The sequence below is a fragment of the Schistocerca cancellata genome, chromosome 5, assembly GCF_023864275.1.
Source record: "Schistocerca cancellata isolate TAMUIC-IGC-003103 chromosome 5, iqSchCanc2.1, whole genome shotgun sequence".
Classification (NCBI taxonomy): domain Eukaryota; kingdom Metazoa; phylum Arthropoda; class Insecta; order Orthoptera; family Acrididae; genus Schistocerca; species Schistocerca cancellata.
This window is the reverse complement of record NC_064630.1, coordinates 648,528,741-648,548,937: the sequence shown is the minus strand read 5'-3', so window position 1 is coordinate 648,548,937 and position 20,197 is coordinate 648,528,741. Positions and strand designations below refer to the sequence as shown.

General features: G+C 39.7%; 1 protein-coding gene across 2 annotated transcripts in view; it reads left to right on the top strand.

Annotated features, from left to right (window-relative positions):
• LOC126187677 (transmembrane protein 245) overlaps window positions 1-20,197 on the top strand; it is a 246,221-nt gene that overhangs the window by 53,789 nt on the left and 172,235 nt on the right. For both annotated transcript variants that reach the window (XR_007537772.1, XM_049928911.1), the window contains exons 5-6: window positions 4,335-4,459; window positions 15,473-15,601. Coding sequence is in view for 1 of the 2 variants with exons in the window: in XM_049928911.1 (XP_049784868.1) it covers window positions 4,335-4,459; window positions 15,473-15,601 (254 nt within the window). In the remaining variant the exon portion in view is untranslated. The remainder of the gene's footprint in view (window positions 1-4,334; window positions 4,460-15,472; window positions 15,602-20,197) is intronic.

Sequence of the window (20,197 nt, the reverse complement as noted above, 5' to 3'; positions counted from 1 at the left end):
AAAAATTCGTCCCTATCGAATGCCTGATCAGGACCCATGGGAAGGCAAGACAGAGCATCAGCATTCGCATGTTGAGCCATTGGCCGGAAATGAATCTCATAATTGAAACGGGACAAGTAAAGAGCCCAACGCTGGAGGCGGTGTGCAGCCTTGTCGGGAAGTGACGTTGATGGATGAAACAAGGAAACAAGTGGTTTGTGATCCATAACAAGATGAAATTTTGAGCCATAGAGAAAAACACCAAACTTATGAAGAGCATAAATGATGGCCAAAGCTTCTTTCTCAATTTGAGAATACTTTTGTTGGGCATCCGTGAGCGTTTTGGAGGCATAAGCAATGGGTTGTTCCAAACCGTCAGAAAAACGGTGCTCAAGGACTGCACCAACCCCGTATTGAGAGCCGTCTGTGGCAAGAACAAGATGTTGGCCAGCTCGATAAGTAGCCAGGCACGGGGCCTGTTTCAGCATAGTCTTCAATTTGTGGAAAGCCGCTTCACATGATGAGGACCAGTGAAAAGGCACGTTTTTATGCAACAGGCGATGCAACGGCTGAGCCGCCGAAGCCGCAGACGGTAAAAACGTGTGATAGTATGCAATTTTCCCCAAGAAGGCCTGCAGTTCCTTAACAGATGTAGGGCGAGGAAGGGCATCGATCGCAGCAACAGTTTGTTGAAGCGGACGAATACCATCCTGAGAGAGTTGCAACCCCAAGTATGTGATAGATGCCTGAAAAAATTGTGATTTCTGAAGATTACACTTAAGACCGGCAGTCTGTAAGACATGAAAAAGTGTGCGGAGATTTTGAAGATGTTCTTCAGTGGTGGAGCCAGTGACAACAATGTCGTCCATGTAATTGATACACCCAGGGACAGGGAGCAATAATTGTTTCAAGAATCGCTGAAAGAGAGCAGGGACGCTAGCAACCCCGAATGGCAAGCGTTGGTACTGATAGAGGCCGAAAGGCGTGTTAAGGACCAGAAACTGCCGGGAAGCAGTGTCGAGAGGAAGTTGATGATAAGCTTCTGACAGGTCAATTTTAGAAAAATACTGGCCTCCAGCAAGTTTAGTGAACAGTTCTTCAGGACGGGGCATAGGGTAAGTGTCGATGAGGCATTGAGCATTTACAGTGGCTTTGAAATCGCCACAGGGACGAATATTACCATTTGGCTTAGCAACTATGACAGGAGAGGACCACTTACTGGAAGTGACAGGAAGTAAGACCCCTGAAGCAGTGAGACGATCCAACACCCGTTTTACCCGATCACGAAGGGCCACAGGAATGGGCTAAGCCCGAAAAAACTTAGGCCGGGCAGTGGGTTTGAGCGTGATGTGAGCTTCAAAGTCGTTTGCACGGCCTAACCCAGGAGAAAAAAAGAGACGAAAATGTCGTCGACAAGGAATCCAGTTGAGCATAAGGAATAGCGTCAGAGACAATATTGACAGTCATCTATGGAGAACCCAAAAACGCGAAAGGCATCGAAACCAAAAAGGTTTTCTGCGTTGCTCTGGTCGACCATAAATATGGGAACAGTGCGAACGACAGATTTGTAAGATACCTCAGCATTAAACTGTCCCAAGAGAGAAATCTTATGTTTATTGTACGTCCGTAATTGCTGAGTGACAGGGAACAGGAGTGGAGAAACCAGCTGAAGATACATCTGAGAATTAATTATAGTGGCAGCAGAACCGGTATCCACTTGCATGCGAACATCTCGACCAAGGATTTGGACAGTGAGGAATAACTTCCCTGAAAGGGAAGAAGTGCAATTGACAGACAATCAGAATCAGAATCAGCGTCATGTTCATGAGCATCATGTATGCGGTCGGATTTGCAAACGAAAGACACATGACCTTTCTTTTTGCAGTTGTGACACACAGCCCAACGTTGGGGACAATCCTCGCGTGAATGTTTCGTAAAACACCGCGGACATGAAGGAAGTTGCCGGGGGTTTTGCTGCAGTTTCTTAGCGGGGTGTTTACGGCTAGGCCGAGGCTGCACGTGGGAGCGCACTGCGGCCACGTCGGCCGGCGGGGACGCGCCGCACGCATCGTCAACAGCGCATAGAGGTTGTATTTCCCCGACATCACCCCACGCCTCTATTTGCACCCCAGCGGCGCGAGAAATTTCAAAAGACTGTGCAATGGAGAGAACTTCATCTAGAGTCGGATTCGCCAACTGAAGGGCATGTTGCCGAACTTCTTTGTCGGGCGCCGACCGGATAATAGCATCCCGTACCATGGAATTGGCATAGGATTCTTTGTGAACGTCAGTAACAAATTGACACTTTCGACTGAGGCCGTGAAGTTCAGCAGCCCAAGCGCAATAGGATTGATTTGGTTGTTTTTGACAACAATAAAAGGCAACACGAGAGGCTACCACATGCGTTTGCTTTTGAAAATAGACAGACAGAAGTGAGCACATTTCAGCAAAGGACAAAGATGCAGGATCCTTCAAAGGAGGCAATTGCGACAACAACCAATACGTTTGAGATGAAATCCAGGAAAGGAACAGAGACTTACATGGTTGTTCGTCCGTGACATGGAATGCCAAGAAGTGCTGTTGAAGAAGTTTTTCATAATCAAGCAAGTCTTCCGCTGTCTCGTCGTAAGGAGGAAAAGGAGGTATAGCCAACGACGAGAAACGCCCCGCATTTGACGCCGCGACGAAATCGCGAATCGCCGCTGTTAGAAGCGTTTGCTGTTCAAGGAGATTTTGCAATAGTTGCTTGACAGTAGCCATGGAACCCTGTGAGTCAACGGTGAAAAAGAAAAATCCACTACCTCGTCGCACAGTTGTTAGAACTTCAAGTTTAACACATATATTTTGGAACGACACAACAACACATATAAGTCACAGAGTAAGTTGACAAGTAAGACATGTGTACACATTAGCATTCGAATGAGCACTGAGTCCCAGTCTAGCGGCCGCTGCTCGGCTGGCCGCTTAGGTGGCGCAGCTGCTGTATGGCTGGCAGACAGCGCCGCACGTAGAGGACGCGCGTAATTGCGCGGCGGCACTTTGAACGATCGGTGAGTCACAACAATTAAGTGATCTCTAATATTCACATTATGGAACCAGACAGAATGGCTGCTTATGTAAGAAGCACAAAATCAAGACAAAAAAGTCCTTCAGATATATATAAAGTGCACAGACACACAAAAACCTAACAAACACGGCCAGGGTTGCATGTGCGAGTTGCTGCTAGACTGAATTTTTCATTGTTGTTTCATGTATTGTTGATTAGCTATTTGAAGCAATTAGTTATTACAGCACTATTGAAAAAGTATAAGATCTACGAATAGAGGACAAACACCCTTCTGATTTTTTTAATGTTGAAAAGTATGGCAGTAGGAATTATTTGAAACAAAAATTCAGATGGTGAAACTTGTGATTCTGCTGAAAAAAATTCCTGAAATTTGAAAAAAATGGTAATTACATTAATTACAAATTTTCAATCATTTTTTGCTTACACACAGCACTTTAATCATTGTTATATTATAGCTGTATTCTTTTACTTTCCATTGTCACCTAATTGAATAAAATTGATTCATAAATAAAGAAATTATAGTGGTTACAAACTTACAAGGCACTTCGTTTCTCAACACCAGTTGGTAGAAGGGGCCCACATTTCAAAATGGTCTCCTAATTACAATTTTGGTCAAAAAATTCCAGAAAAATATTTTAACCCTAACTCATTATGTAGATTCTTACACCAAATTTTCAGAAAAATTTGTGACATAAGGGCAACGGCCACTGGGTGATTTCACGTGAAATTAACCACAGGCAACCACCTTTTATCCCCATAAAGCAAGGAAGAAAAGTCTCCAAAACTGGAACAATGCTGTAGTTATTCTACTTCATCAGGAAGAAGACAGACAAGCCAAAAAACTATAGATGTATCAGTATCTTTCTCCGTAATGTACAAGATGTTCACAAAAATTATCAGCAGTGACACAGAAAAAACATTGGATTTTACTCCATCAAAGAAAACAAGCTGGTTTTCAGCGTAGTGTCTCCATTGTCCAGTATGCAGAAGTGATACAGTTTTCAGATAAATTAACTGTTAAAATAACTGGTGGTACAGTAAAATACTGAATGAGGCCTATAACAAAACATAACTAGTTGAGTACAATGCTTTCATAGCTATTAAGTACATGCCTTTGATCACTGGCAAAAGTTCTGGATTGTTTTTTGTGTTTGAGTGATTAGAAGTTTGTGTTTGTTGTGATTTTCTAAAATTACATGAAATTTATATAAACCATCACTGATGTTTTCCAGGGTTCAGCAGCATTTTTATCATATTGATGTATAACATTTTTTTAATTTCCTTCCAGGTCACTATTTTGGAGTGTGGGCTATACTGAAAGACAATATATACATCCTATACAGCTCAGTTGAAAACTGGTGCACCGAGCGGCTAAATGCTCTGTTTCCTGCTCCTGTGATTGGCCTATACAAGGTATTTCTCCACATTCATGATATTGCCTGCTCTTCATCACAGTGAGTGTTGAAGTGTTACTGAACCATAATCATGCCTCTGAAGTCTTGTGGAATTTGTTCATAATTCTGTGATTGATAAATTTGGTGAACAGTTGTGTTTAATATGTATAAAACTGCAGAAATGAATATTCTTCAGCTTGTATTCATGATTTTAGATAGTTAATATATCACAGCTCACCACTTTTACCTAGTCTAGGAGTGTTTTCACAGCACTTTTAAAGAGGCAATATATTAATTTCACACTTCAACTAGTGGGCACTGGCTGACAAATAACATAGTGCATGTACTGTTTGACTAGCTTCACACTGACATAGAAGTTATCATTTAATTATAGGACATGACCTCACTCACATAGTTGGTTACATTTTGAATACCAAACACCAAGTAACTGAATCCTTATGTAAAGATGACACATTGATTAGCAGACAGGCTACACACTCAGCTTCAGCCAAAGCCTTTTTCAGAAAAGAAGGCTGTGGCCAAAAGCTCAGTGCTTAACATTTTTACATTGTGTGAATATTTTTAAAAAGATAGGTTGCTACTCACCATGTAGTGGAGATGTTGAGTCGCAGACACTCACAACGAAGAGAGAGCTAAACAATTAAACTTTCGGCCAACAGGCCTTCGGTGAATGGACTGTCCTGCCTGATCTCCAACTTAAACCTTGTTGACCACATGTGGGTGCTCAGTAGACCCCACACCATAACACCTGGACCACCAAAAAGGCTGCCAAGCGTAACATCCCCATCTGACTAGTGGATCACCAAAAATAATTTCACATGCCCTCACTTCACAAGATACTGCATCCAGGGTGTAGGTTCTGCAAATATCATATAAATAACATTTTCAGGACATAAGCAATGAGTTCCTGTTTTATATTATACTCTGCTGAAAAAGTTGAAAAAAAAAATAGTCCATCATATCTAACATCTCCATGCATCAGTGACAAATTTCTTTGTTCATAATGATGTTGTCTTCATATCTGTTATAACTGTGTACTTTAAGGTTGGTTACTTAAAAGAAAGCAGTTTATTTTCCCAAGTGAAACAAGGGACAATACGGACTGTCCGTGATGACCAGTATTCTCAGTTGTATGAGCAATTGGTGGTGGCATTTTATTCTGACCACCCTATTTTTTCGGTAATGCTTTATATCCTCCCCCAGGAACCATGGACCTTGCCGTTGGTGGGGAGGCTTGTGTGCCTCAACGATACAGATAGCTGTACCGTAAGTGCAACCACAACGGAGGGGTATCTATTGAGAGGCCAGACAAATGTGGTTCCTGAAGAGGGGTAGCAGCCTTTTCAGTAGTTGCAGGGGTAACAGTCTGGATGATTGACTGATCTGGCCATGTAACACTAACCAAAATGGCCTTGCTGTTCTGATACTGCGAACGGCTGAAAGCAAGGGGAAACTACAGCTGTAATTTTTCCCGAGGGCATGCAGCTTTATGGTATGATTAAATGATGATGGCGTCCTCTTGGGTAAAATATTCCGGAGGTAAAATAGTCCCCCATTCGGATCTCCGGGCAGGGACTACTCAAGAGGACATCCTTATCAGGAGAAAGAAAACTGGCGTTCTACGGATCAGAGTGTGGAATGTCAGATCCCTTAATTGGGCAGGTAGGTTAGAAAATTTAAAAAGGGAAATGGATAGGTTAAAGTTAGATATAGTGGGAATTAGTGAAGTTCGGTGGCAGGAGGAACAAGACTTTTGGTCAGGTGAATACTGGGTTATAAATACAAAATCAAATAGGGGTAATGCAGGAGTAGGTTTAATAATGAATAAAAAAATAGGAGTACGGGTAAGCTACTACAAACAACATGTTGCTGTTGTTGTGGTCTTCAGTCCTGAGACTGGTTTGATGCAGCTCTCAGTGCTACTCTATCCTGTGCAAGCTTCTTCATCTCCCAGTACCTACCACAACCTACATCCTTCTGAATCTGCTTAGTGTATTCATCTCTTGGTCTCCCCCTACGATTTTTACCCTCCACGCTGCCCTCCAATACTAAATTGGTGATCCCTCGATGTCTCAGAACATGTCCTATCAACCGATCCCTTCTTCTGGACAAGTTGTGCCACAAACTTCTCTTCTCCCCAATCCTATTCAACACTTCCTTATTAGTTATGTGATCTACCCATCTAAACTTCAGCATTCTTCTGTAGCACCACATTTCGAAAGCTTCTATTCTCTTCTTGTCCAAACTATTTACCGTCCAGGTTTCACTTCCATCCATACACTCCATACAAATACTTTCAGAAATGACTGCCTGACACTTAAATCTATACTCGATGTTAACAAATTTCTCTTCTTCAGAAACGCTTTCCTTGTCATTGCCAGTCTACATTTTATATCCTCTCTACTTCGACCATCATTAGTTATTTTGCTCCCCAAATAGCAAAACTCCTTTACTACTTAAAGTGTCTCATTTCCTAATCTAATACCCCCAACATCACCCGACTGAATTCGACTACATCCCATTATCATTGTTTTGCTTTTGTTGCTGTTCATCTTATATCCTCCCTTCAAGACCCCATCCATTCCGTTCAACTGCTCTTCCAAGTCCTTTGCTGTCTCTGACAGAATTACAATGTCATCAGCGAACCTCAAAGTTTTTATTTCTTCTCCATGGATTTTAATGCCTACTCCGAATTTTTCTTTTGTTTCCTTTACTGCTTGCTCAAGATACAGATAGAATAACATCGGGGAGAGGCTACAACCCTGTCTTACTCCCTTCCCAACCACTGCTTCCCTTTCATGTCCCTCGACTCTTATAACTGCCATCTGGTTTCTGTACAAATTGTAAATAGCCTTTCGCTCCCTGTATTTTACCCCTGCCAGCTTTAGAATTTGAAAGAGAGTATTCCAGTCAACATTGTCAAAAGCTTTCTCTAAGTCTACAAATGCTAGAAACGTAGGTTTGCCTTTCCTTAATCTTTCTTCTAAGATAAGTCGTAAGGTCAGTATTGCCTCACGTGTTCCAGTATTTCTAAGGAATCCAAACTGATCTTCCCCGAGGTCGGCTTCTACTAGTTTTTCCATTCGTCTGCAAAGAATTCGTGTTAGTATTTTGCAGCTGTGGCTTATTAAACTGATTGTTCAGTAATTTTCACAACTGTCAACACCTGCTTTCTTTGGGATTGGAATTATTATATTCTTCTTGAAGTCTGAGGGTATTTCGCGTGTCTCATACATCTTGCTCACCAGATGGTAGAGTTTTGTCAGGACTGGCTCTCCCAAGGCCGTCAGTAGTTCCAATGGAATGTTGTCTACTCCGGGGGCCTTGTTTCGTCTCAGGTCTTTCAGTGCTCTGTCAAACTCTTCACGCAGTATCGTATCTCCCATTTCATCTTCATCTACATCCTCTTCCATTTCCATAATATTGTCCTCAAGTACATCGCCCTTGTATAGACCCTCTATATACTCCTTCCACCTTTCTGCTTTCCCTTCTTTGCTTAGAACTGGGTTTCCATCTGAGCTCTTGATGTTCATAGAAGTGGTTCTCTTATCTCCAAAGGTCTCTTTAATTTTCCTGTAGGCAGTATCTATCATACCCCTAGTGAGATAAGCCTCTACATCCTTACATTTGTCCTCTAGCCATCCCTGCTTAGCCATTTTGCAATTCCTGTCTATCTCATTTTTGAGACATTTGTATTCCTTTTTGCCTGCTTCATTTACTGCATTTTTATATTTTCTCCTTTCATCAATTAAATTCAATATTTCTTCTGTTACCCAAGGATTTCTAAGAGCCCTGGTCTTTTTACCTACTTGATCCTCTGCTTTACCTACTTGATCCTCTGCTGCCTTCACTACTTCATCCCTCAAAGCTACCCATTCTTCTTCTACTGTATTTCTTTCCCCCATTCCTGTCAATTGTTCCCTTATGCTCTCCCTGAAACTCTGTACAACCTCTGGTTCTTTCAGTTTATCCAGGTCCCATCTCCTTAAATTCCCACCTTTTTGCAGTTTCTCCAGTTTTAATCTACAGGTCATAACCAATAGATTGTGGTCAGAGTCCACATCTGCCCCTGGAAATGTCTTACAATTTAAAACCTGGTTCCTAAATCTCTGTCTTACCATTATATAATCTATCTGATACATTTTAGTATCTCCAGGTTTCTTCCATGTATACAACCTTCTATCATGATTCTTAAACCAAGTGTTAGCTATGATTAAGTTGTGCTCTGTGCAAAATTCTACCAGCCGGCTTCCTCTTTCATTTCTTACCCCCAATCCATATTCACCTACTACGTTTCCTTCTCTCCCTTTTCCTACACTCGAATTCCAGTCACCCATGACTATTAAATTTTCGTCTCCCTTCACTATCTGAATAACTTCTTTATACATTTCTTCAATTTCTTCGTCATCTGCAGAGCTAGTTGGCATATAAACTTGTACTACTGTATTAGGTGTGGGCTTCGTATCTATCTTGGCCACAATAATGCTTTCACTATGCTGTTTGTAGTAGCTTACCCGCATTCCTATTTTCCTATTCATTATTAAACCTACTCCTGCATTACCCCTATTTGACTTTGTGTTTATAACCCTGTAGACACCTGACCAAAAGTCTTGTTCCTCCTGCCACCGAACTTCACTAATTCCCACTATATCTAACTTTAACCTATCCATTTCTCTTTTTAAATTTTCTAACCTACCTGCCCGATTAAGGGATCTGACATTCCACACTCCGATCTGTAGAGCGCCAGTTTTCTTTCTCCTGATAACGACATCCTCTTGAGTAGTCCCCGCCCGGAGATCCGAATGGGGGACTATTTTACCTCCGGAATATTTTACCCAAGAGGATGCCATCATCATTTAATCATACAGTAAAGCTGCATGCCCTCGGGAAAAATTACGGCCGTAGTTTCCCCTTGCTTTCAGCCGTTCGCAGTACCAGCACAGCAAGGCTGATTTGGTTATTGTTACAAGGCCAGATCAGTCAATCACCCAGACTGTTGCCCTTGCAACTACTGAAAAGGCTGCTGCCCCTCTTCAGGAACCACACGTTTGTCTGGCCTCTCAACAGATACCCCTCCGTTGTGGTTGTTCGTACGGTACGGCTATCTGTATCGCTGAGGCACGCAAGCCTCCCCACCAACAAACATCATAGTGAATGAATTATTGTAGCCAAGATAGACATGAAGCCCATGCCTACTACAGTAGTAGAAGTTTATATGCCAACTAGCTCTGAAGACGCCGACGAAATTGATGAAATGTATGATGAGATAAAAGAAATTATTCAGGAAGTGAAGGGAGATGAAGGAACTTGCACAGGATAGAGTAGCATGGAGAGCTGCATGAAACCAGTCTCAGGACTGAAGATCATAACAACAACATACATAATAGAGGGAAACATTCCATGTGGGAAAAGTATATCTAAAAACAAAGATTCTGTAACTTACCAAACGAATGCGTTGGTACGTTGATAGAAACAATAACAAACGCAAACACACACACTAATTTCAAGCTTTCGCAACCAACGGTTGCTTCATCAGGAAAGAGGGAAGGGGAGGGAAAGACGAAAGGATGTGGGTTTTAAGGGAGAGGGTAAGGAGTCATTCCAATTCCAGGAGTGGAAAGACTCACCTTGGGGCGAAAAAGGGACAGGTATACACTAGCACACACACACATATCCATCAGCACATAACAGACACAAGCAGACATATGTAAAGGCAAAGAGTTTGGGTAGAGATGTCAGTCGAGGCGGAAGTACAGAGGCAAAGATGATGTTATTGAATGACAGGTGAGGTATGAGCGGTGGCAACTTTGCCTTTACGTATGTCTGCTTGTTGCTGTTATGTGCGGATGGATATGTGTGTGTGTGCCAGTGTATACCTGTCCCTTTTTCCTCCCAAGGTAAGTCTTTCCGCTCCCGGTAAAGGAAAGGTGGTGATGGAGTTGTTCTGTATGATATTATTGAATGAAATTATGAAATGTAGACCAACTAAGACAAATTATTTCATAGTGAAAAAAATGTATTATTAATATAAAAATCTGAGAGTAGACTATGAGGAACATTGTGCTGCCAGTAAAGTTTTCATTCTGTATGAAGACCCAAGGAATTAATAGTATAAACCCCTTGCATCTGTTGATTATTGTAGGTTACCATTATTTCCCAAGGGTCTTTGGCATTGTGACATTAATTGAAGGCGGTTTTGTTAGGTTTGCTGACAGAGGGTTAACAGTAACGCAATTCAAGATTTTAAACAGTATATTAATATGAGAGATGAATTGTCAGATTCAGTGCTAGTGCTGAGCACAAACGCAGTAAACTTGCACGTTTTGCTGAACAAAATAATGAGGAACAACAAGGGGCTAGGGACAGAAGCGGTGAGGGTCTCCGTAGTGGATAATTCCTCAATCTGATGTACAACTACTCCTGATTTTCTGTTATTTGGCTTCCAAACTGTTTTGTAGTCTTACAATAAGGTTTTTTTGAAAGTGATTTATGATTAAATCTCATATGAGGTAATAAAAGATACCCATGATTGATTGATTCGTCTAAGTTATCAGAGTAGTTCTAAAAGTTTCTGACTTTATCACCATTTGAAGGGCATAAAAAGCAAACAGTTTGCCACTTTTCAATATAATCTCTCTTTACTTCAATATATTTCACATATTTTGGTTTGCAGTTGTACCGCAGAAGAAGGGAGAAACAACCAACGTAAGCTTTTATCCCCAATTGATTTGGAACTGTATCAGAACATTTCCTTCTGGAGTATTCTGTATAAGTTTTGAAAAGAGGTAGATTTCACCTGCCAATAAATCAAGACTCGTGGCCACTGGAACGTCCAAAACCTATGGCAGTAAGTGCAGTGTTACCCTTAACGTTATTATGAGGGACACTAGTGTCGTAGCTCAGGCACAGAAGTGAAGTTTAGTAGTGCGGTATAATAAAGATATATGAAATTACAACTCTGATGAGCAATACTCAAGAATCATTCTTACAGGTGCTTTGTTAAGTCACGTCTTTCATGGATTAATAGCATTTCCTGAGTATTCTTCCAATGACACTGTCTGGCATCTACTATTTGTTTTATGTGGTCTTTCCACTTAATGTCACTCTGGATGGTTACTCCTATACATTTTATGGTTTTATAGTTTTCAGAGGTTTATCAACAACAGTAATGTGTGATCAGTAGTGTGTGTCTAGGCCCGTTTATGTGCAGTACATTACATTTATTTACATTCAGCATCAACTGTGAACCCCACCTCCAGTTATTGAACTTCCATAGGTCTTCCTGTATTTCACTGCCATCTCCTGGATTTTTAGCTTTCCTATAAACATCATCATCTTGAAACAGCCTCGTGGAGCTCCTGGTTTTATCCTTTAGGTATATGTAAGCTGTGATCAGAAAGTAACGGGAATTTTTGTTTTTCTTGAAGAATCTGTATTTATTCATCACCATCAACTTTGTCCTCTTTAGAGTAATCCTCCTCAGCTGTAGTACACTTCTTCCAGTTCTTTTTCCATTCTTGGAAGCACTTGAGGAACTCTCTTTTCGTTAAGGTGTTCAACTCATTCAGTAGTTCTGGTTTTATCTCATCAATAGTAGCAAAGCAACGTCCTTTCATGATTCTCTTCCACCTCAGAAATAGAAAGAAGTCACAGGGCCCATGTACAGCAAATACAATGGCTGAGGCATCATAACATTTTTATTTTATTATATTATCATTATTATTTTCGATTGTTCCCATTTAAGAGAGTGTTTGAACTTGAATTCCTTTATGATGATTGTTTATGCTTTTTCTGAGCCCAAATTTTCTTCATGTGTTCACTGTGTTGTTTCTTTCGCTCCGCTGTCCATTTGCATCCTGGTCTCTTCTGGGTTGTGGTGTCAAATTTATGTTTTTTGATGATGTTCCTGAATTCAGTTCTGTTTTCTGCATCGTTTACTGTTATGTGTGCTTGTCTGAGGTCCTCTTCAACTTCTTTTATCCATTTTGTTTTTCCCGTGCCTGAGTTGATGACTTTAAGAATTCGCTTTGAAATTCTGTTTTCATTCATCCTGTGGATATGTCCGTAGAACTGCATTCTTCTTTTCCTTATTGTATCCGTAATCTTGTCTGTGTATTTATATAATTCTGATGTTGGTCTCTTCTTCCAGATTCCTTGCTCTTGTATCGGGCCAAAAGTTTTCCTGAGAATTTTCCTTTCTTGTTTCTCTATTTCTTTGATTTTAGTTTGCCCACCTATTTGTGTTGTTTCAGATGCATACAGTGCCTCCGGAAGTACGAAAGTGTTGTAGTGCCTCAATTTTGCGTTAATGGATATGGACTTTTTGTTATAATAGTTCCACGTGAGTTTATATGCTTTCTGTGGTTTTTTTATTCTTTCCTCATTGGCCTTTAGGTTGATCCCTAATGGCTGGATGATTTCTCCCAGGTACTTAAAATGTGGTACTTGTATGATTTTCCCATGGGTTGTCACAATAGGCAATTTGTCTTGTGGCACTCTTTCTATGTATTGGGTTTTCTCATATGAGATTTGCAGGCCAGTTCTTTGTGGATTTTTATATTTTTCCCAAAAAATCACGAACAAACATTAAGGTGTAAGTGGAAGCTGAATCAGGACACATTTTCCACGAGCTGTTTTGCCACAGTTATGGTCATTTTCTTTGGATTGCTTCACACAAATTGCATGTAACTTCCAGGTAGTATTCCTTATTGACTCTGCAACTGTTAGGCAGGAACTCATAATGCACTATCCCATGTTAATCGAAGAAGTCCGCGAGAAAAACCTTCACAAATGATTGAACATGCCAATTTTTTATTTATTTATTTATTTTTTCAGTCTCAGCTCTTCAGGTGGTTTCAGTTGGGACAATTGGGCCTTGGTTTTGATATCATAACCCATGTATCATTGTTTGGTCTCCTGTTTATAACTACCTTTGGAAGTTCTGGATTGCTGTCGATTTCATTCAGCAACTCCTGAAGAACGTCATTTGTGGTTGAAATTCAATAATTTTGGATCAGACTTTTCTGCCGCACCATTTTCTTTACTTTTCCACATTATCATCAGTGATTTCAGTAACATATCTGGTCTGATTCATGTTAAGCTTGTAGTTTGTTCAGTAAACCACACTGTTAATTTTGGCCCCACTGCACTCAACCTACTTGGTTGCACATGCTGGTGTAACATGCTTAATAAGTCGCACTGTTTCCATTTGAAGACTCCATTGCTTTTTGTCACTGTGGTTCATAAGCTGATAGCAGATTTATGCTTGGGCTCTGAACATGGTGCTTTTTTGTGTCGACACTGGTAGATGTTTTGAATAAATGACCTTTGGATCAACAATACAGCTGTTTGTTTCAATTTTCAGTAATCAAGTACTTTCCCTTTTTTTCTTGCCTTATTCAACTGCCTTTGGCTTTTCAGTCTTGCCTGTGACTCCAAGAATCATGTCAAATATGTTGTCAGCAGCAGGTACTGCTGCTCTGTGAATGGTCGCCTTTACCTGACTGTAATTTTCCCTGGAGTCAGACACAGTACGAACCCATCGATGTGCACAAGAAACTGAATTATCTTATGTTATACACAGTTTATAATTTTCTAGAATTCTTCTCTGTTTTTGATTATCTTAGCTTTTGTGCTACTTTATTCTCCAAAAGTTAGCCAAGAAATTTGGGAATTCATATATGTAATTTTTTTTTCCACCTGTGCCTTGCGGGAGGGGGAGAGGAGGCAGTAGGGTAGAGGTCGAGGTCGTGACACTTGTGACCTGCCATTTGGATTCACATCTTGTATGTTTTACTGTATGATTGTCATAGGGGACAGTCCATAATGACAGCAGCTAGTATTATATAAAAATATTCCGTTTCATGGAGATATTGTTTTCTACTTATGTGATTGGTAGTGAGAAGTTCTCAGGGGGCACTATTAGAGGCAATTATCATTAATAGATTATACATCTCTAGGTCAATGTCTAAATGTGATAAAATACAAGCTCAAGTAATTTTCAGATTGTGATACAAGATCAAACATCAGTTCCTGATTTACCTCTATGCATAGCATCACAAGATTTAATATTGTAGTTAAAGAGAAACATATATGCACTTCATACATATAGCAATTGAGACTCCATTTGCTAAATTACAACCAAAAACAGTAAGTTGAATACCTGAAACTTTCTAGTGTGGCCATGACAAACATAGAGGCCAAAGGTGATACAGCAAGTTTGACTGTAGGATGAGAAGAAGGAATCTTAATTCCATGAAGTTTCTTCTTATTTACATGTAGACATAAAAACAAAAGGTGTACTGATTGTATGCACTCTATTCCACAGCAGAGAATGTGAAAAAGTTCCTTGTTAGGGAAATGAGTTATGCCTGAGTTTCTTTGTGTACTGTTTCATTATCAGAGATCAGTTGTTTATATAACCACATTCTAATTTTATTTTACAATCCATTATGTATATAACTGCATATTAATTTTTCTGATAATGTAGGAGCTTAAGGAACACATCATTGTGCATCACAGTGTTATAGCAGCTGATGTATTTTGATGACAGAGGCCACTCATAATATAGAAGTAAAATTTAGTTTTTGACAAAAAAATTTCTGCTTGGTAGAACTACTGTTTTAACCTTTAACAGATGATAAAAGTGCTGTGAAGAGAAAGAGAGAGAGAGAGAGAGAGAGAGAGAGAGAGACTACTGTTGTCTCCAGTCGGTTGAGGGCCTCAGAGCCTGGAGGTTACAGTGGCCATGTGTACGTGAGTTGTGCATGTGTGAATTCATGTACAATTTTATAAATCTGAAAAGGGGGGGGGGGGAGGAAGAGGCTGATACAATAGCTTACTGTTCTTTTAAATGTGTCTGTCAGTCGCAGAATTCCCCCTTTATGTGGTGAGTAGCAGTCTATCCTAATTCATATCGTTTTTATTCCAGACTGGATTTTCCATTGTTTAAAATATCTTGAATTGTATGTCTACTGAACTGTGAAAATGACTGTTGCATTTTGTGTTGCAGATATTCCTCAGGTGTAATGAAAAACTTGTGGAAGCGATTAAAAACCTAATCGACACTGCTGCAAGCATTACTGTAATCCTGGCATTAATCATATTTTTGTGCTGTACTTCAGTTTTTCTTGCACTTCAGGTAAATTTATTGATCAAACTTTTAATAATCCAATATCAAACACTTAAGCCATGAAACAGCAGAAATCAAGCGGACAAAAAAGTTCAAAAACATAGACATTGAATGTGTAGATTCAGAGTATGAATCAGAAGTTTCACCAGCAGTCAGATTCAGACTACTTGTAACGATGTACATCCAGTCAGTAAGTCAAACATGATGGCATAAACTCGTAACGAATTACTGGATTCTGATTAAAACAAAAGTAGGAAATGCGAATAAACTACTGTGAGGGATACACAGAGGGGCGATGAAGAGCAGCTCATAAAAAATTATATATTTCAAAATAAATTATCAAGGAAGGACAAAATATTTAACAGAAAAAGAGGGAACTCAAATAAAGAAAATAACAGTATTATGTGATTTCATTGTTGAGAAAATTTTTCGAATTTGCAGCAATCTTCAGCAGTTGCATTTAAAAGGATGAGGTTAAGATATGTGTGGATATGTTGGTTGGGGTTTTTGGGGTAAGAGACCAAACTGCAAGGTCATCGGTCTCATCGGTTTAGGGAAGGACAGGCAAGGAAGTCGGCCGTGCCCTTTCAGAGGAACCATTCTGGCATTTGCTTGGAGCAATTTAGGGAAATCACGGAAAACCTGAATCAGGATGGCCGGACGCAGGATTGAACCTTCGTCCTCCCAAATGCGAGTCCAGTGAGGTTAAGAACATTGTCTAAATGTAACTGCTCAATTATTCTTGTATTATAATCAGCCCTATTTCAATGATAACAGTATTGAAGAATACAATGTTTTGTGCAAGTGCTAAGGTTTTGGTCTATCTATGGTCTATATCTATAAGAGTCCAGATATCATGACCACAGACAGAGTGTGTGTGTGTGTGTGTGTGTGTGTGTGTGTGTGTGTGTGTGTGTGTGTGTGTGGATGTATCTCAGAATTATTATTTGGTGACATGATATTTAAAATAATTAAATTGCAGGAATCCCATGTTTTTTAGGGTGATGTACAAATTGTCTCAGTTTACAAGTTTCTTGTACATAGAGATTTTCACTACCTCATTCTGAGACTATCGTTGGGCATTATGCAGCAAAATACCAATGGGATGATACTGTTGAAATTGATGAGGCACAATGTGTAGTTGTAGCAACCGCCTATTAATATTAGGGAATCAGTTTTTGGTGCCTTGCTATTCTCAGTGTCTGCCAATCCTACCTCCCATTTATGATAACATACACAGCTCTCTGCCACTTCTTCCCTGTTTCCTTTATCCTTTTCTGATATTGTGCTATCTTCCTCTCTATTTCTACAGTCTCTCAGTTCTGCTCTTGCTTATTCATCCACATCATTTTTCCTTTTCTACCTGTTTCAGTACTTCTTATTACTTCTGCTTTTGTCTTTACTTTCTTCTTTTAGCATCCTTTCAGCCTTCTATTATGTTTTTTATTTTATTTTGATTTTCCCCTGACATCACTTCTTTGTTTCTGTTTTATTTTTTCCATCTCCCTGTTGTTTCTACATAAACTCCTCTTAAAATATAAAATTTCATGTATGGAAAGCTATGAAGAATTATTTTCGATTTGAAACTTCACCACATGATGTCCTTCTCTCTCTCTCTCTCTCTCTCTCTCTCTATCCCCTCCCAAAGTGGTTACTGTTAGTTAAGTATATTGTGTGTGCCCAAAAAAACTCATCCTCTTCCAATGTGGGTTCCAGTAGCCTAAAAGTTTGAACACTCCTGTTCTAAATCTTTATGTCCATTTCTTTGTTGCATTCTTGTAACTTTTCGCCTGTTTAGTATCACATTCATTTTATTTATTATTTATTTTTTGTCCAAGACTTTTTTTGTTGTCTTCGGTCCGAGGACTGGTTTGATGCAGCTCTCCGTGCTACCCTATCATGTATGTGTCTCTTGATCGCCGAATAGCTAGTGCAACCTACATCTTTCTGAATCTGCTTACTGTACTCATCTCTTGGTCTCCCTCTATGATTTTTATGCCCCCCCCCCCTCACACACACACACACACACACACACACACACACACACACACACATCCCTCCAGTGCTAAATTGGTGATCCCTTGATATCTCAGAATGTGTCCTACAAACTCTACAAACTGATCCCTCCATTTGGTCAAACTGTGCCACAAACATCTTGGCTTTGTGATGTTCGCCTGCTTTATTTGTTTGCTGATAGTCTTCGGTATCGACGTACTGCATTGTTGTACTGACTGACTGACTGTACTGGGGGAGGGGGGGGGGGGGGGGGAGTTCAACATTGACAACTGTAAATGATGTAGCCAATAGTAGCACTATTGCATTTTACAATTCTTTTCTTTCATTTCTCTGTTCACAACCCAATATTACACAATTATATGGCCAGTTCGCTTTTGGTAAATGTTGAAAAACCTCATCAACAGGTTTCAGGCAGTATCTGCACATTGCTACAGTAGTTTACTGTTGATTATCTGTGAGCAAAAAAAACCTAACCAAACAGTTCACAGTTCTTGCAGAATAATACAGTATGTGTGACACTATTTTTCAAATAAATTAAAGAGACATTGTCATTAATTGTTCTACCACATGGCCTATTTGTGTTTCATTTATTCCACTGTTAAATTGATGCATTGTTGTTATTCTAATCAATACATGTTTCACATCTGATAATCGACCGTGGACTGACTGTCTCGGGAGCAAAAATCAGTCCTTTATACAGGGTGTGGCAATCAAACCTGCATTTTTTAAATGAATGTAAAATAAACACGGATGCAGATATCAAAATTTTATTCATACAATCTTATTGTTTTTTTCATTGTTTGAAAGTAATTTCAGCAAGATGGTGCCGTTATCGATTGCGGCATTGTCACAGGCGATTTACAAAGTTGTCCATCACATGATGGAGCATACCCTGAGGAATTCTCTCAGCAATTGCTTCATTCTTGGAAAGCACCCGCTTAGGAAAAACTTCATTGAGAACGTTAATGCTCATGCGGGCTGTGGGACTTGTTGCTCCATCTTGTTGAAATAATGTTTCAACATTCACTGCATATTGATGAAGCTGAGGTATGAAGAATGTCCTTAACATTGTTGAATAGTGCTCAGCATTCACAGTAACAGATTGCCCTCTTTTGTTTTTAAAAAAAATAAGGACCTATTATTCCCAATGAGGGCACTGCACACCAAACTGTTACCTTGGTTCAGTGTAGGGGTTTTTCATGGAGTTGGTGAAGGTTCTGATCACTCCAATATCTGAAGTTCTGTTTGTTCACATATCCATTGGGGTGAAAATTTGCCTCGCCAGTCATCCAGAGGTTGTGAACCTCATCATTTTCTTCAATCATTTGCCAAAGACTTTCTCAGAAATGCTGTCGGACCATAAAGTCGTTATTATTCGAAGCATTAACCACTTGGATTTTGTATGGGTGGTGATGTAAGTCTAAGCTGAAAATCCTTCGGACGATCCTGACAGAAATTCCAAGTGCAACACTCTGTCTACGAGCTGATCTCTGAGGGCTTTTTCCATACAGCAATTTATACATGTTCCACATTCTCTCAGGAGTACGAACTGTCTTCACTCTGCCACCTTATCCTTGTTGTTTCACTGATATTTTCAATGTTTTCGACCTAAGTTTTTATTGAGTTAACCAAAGACACCGGCCTATTACGATTAATTTGAAAAATGAATCTGGAAATAATGCTGTGCGGCTACATAGCTACCGCTTTGGTAGAATGCTTTCCCTGCAAATGACCGTTGTTGCTTAGTCCTTTGCTCCATAGCTACTGAAATGCTTTGTGTTGTGGAATGCAGTGGTGACCTTGGTTACTCACTCCACACTACTTCCAACGCTTCCACACATTAATAATAAATGCAGGTTTGACTGCCACACCCTGTATCCTTACAATAATAGGAACTGAAACCATACATTGTTCGATGTTTAAGTACAGAAATCACAGTTAAAACATAAGTTAACTGAATACATGTAAAAATTCCTTCTTTTTAACAGTTACTCCTACCAGAAAGGTTAGACCAAATTATTTGGTTAAATAACGAAAGTAACAGATATAGTTATACAAACAATACTTTTGACAAACCTGGTAATTATTTTGGAAAAAGGGGTGGCTCTGCTAATATGTTTTCGATTAGAGCCAAGTAAATACTTTAAGAATCCTAGTAGTTTTTCTTCCAAATGTTTGTAATTAGTACATAATTTATATTTGTTTATAAGTCAACTGTAGAATATAAGTCAGGAAACAATTACTGATTTCACCCTATAGCAAAAGATATTAACTAGGAATGCTCATAATAAATTAGGAAATTAATTACATACACAAAACTAAGCACACAATTAGACTGGTGCTATATTCCTTAAGGCTGAGGGCCAACCTTTCTCTTTTATGGAAACACGGATTATACACATGCATGTTAATGGTAATTAGGCAAAAGTGAAAATAAAATGAATTTAAGCATGCAGATGGCAAAACAAGAGAGGAAGTGAAGAGATCCCAGCTTGCTTCATCACAGCTTCCCAATATTAGTCAGTACTTCCTCATTAATTATGTGATTGATCCATCTAACCTCCAGCATTCTTCTGCAGCTTTTATTCT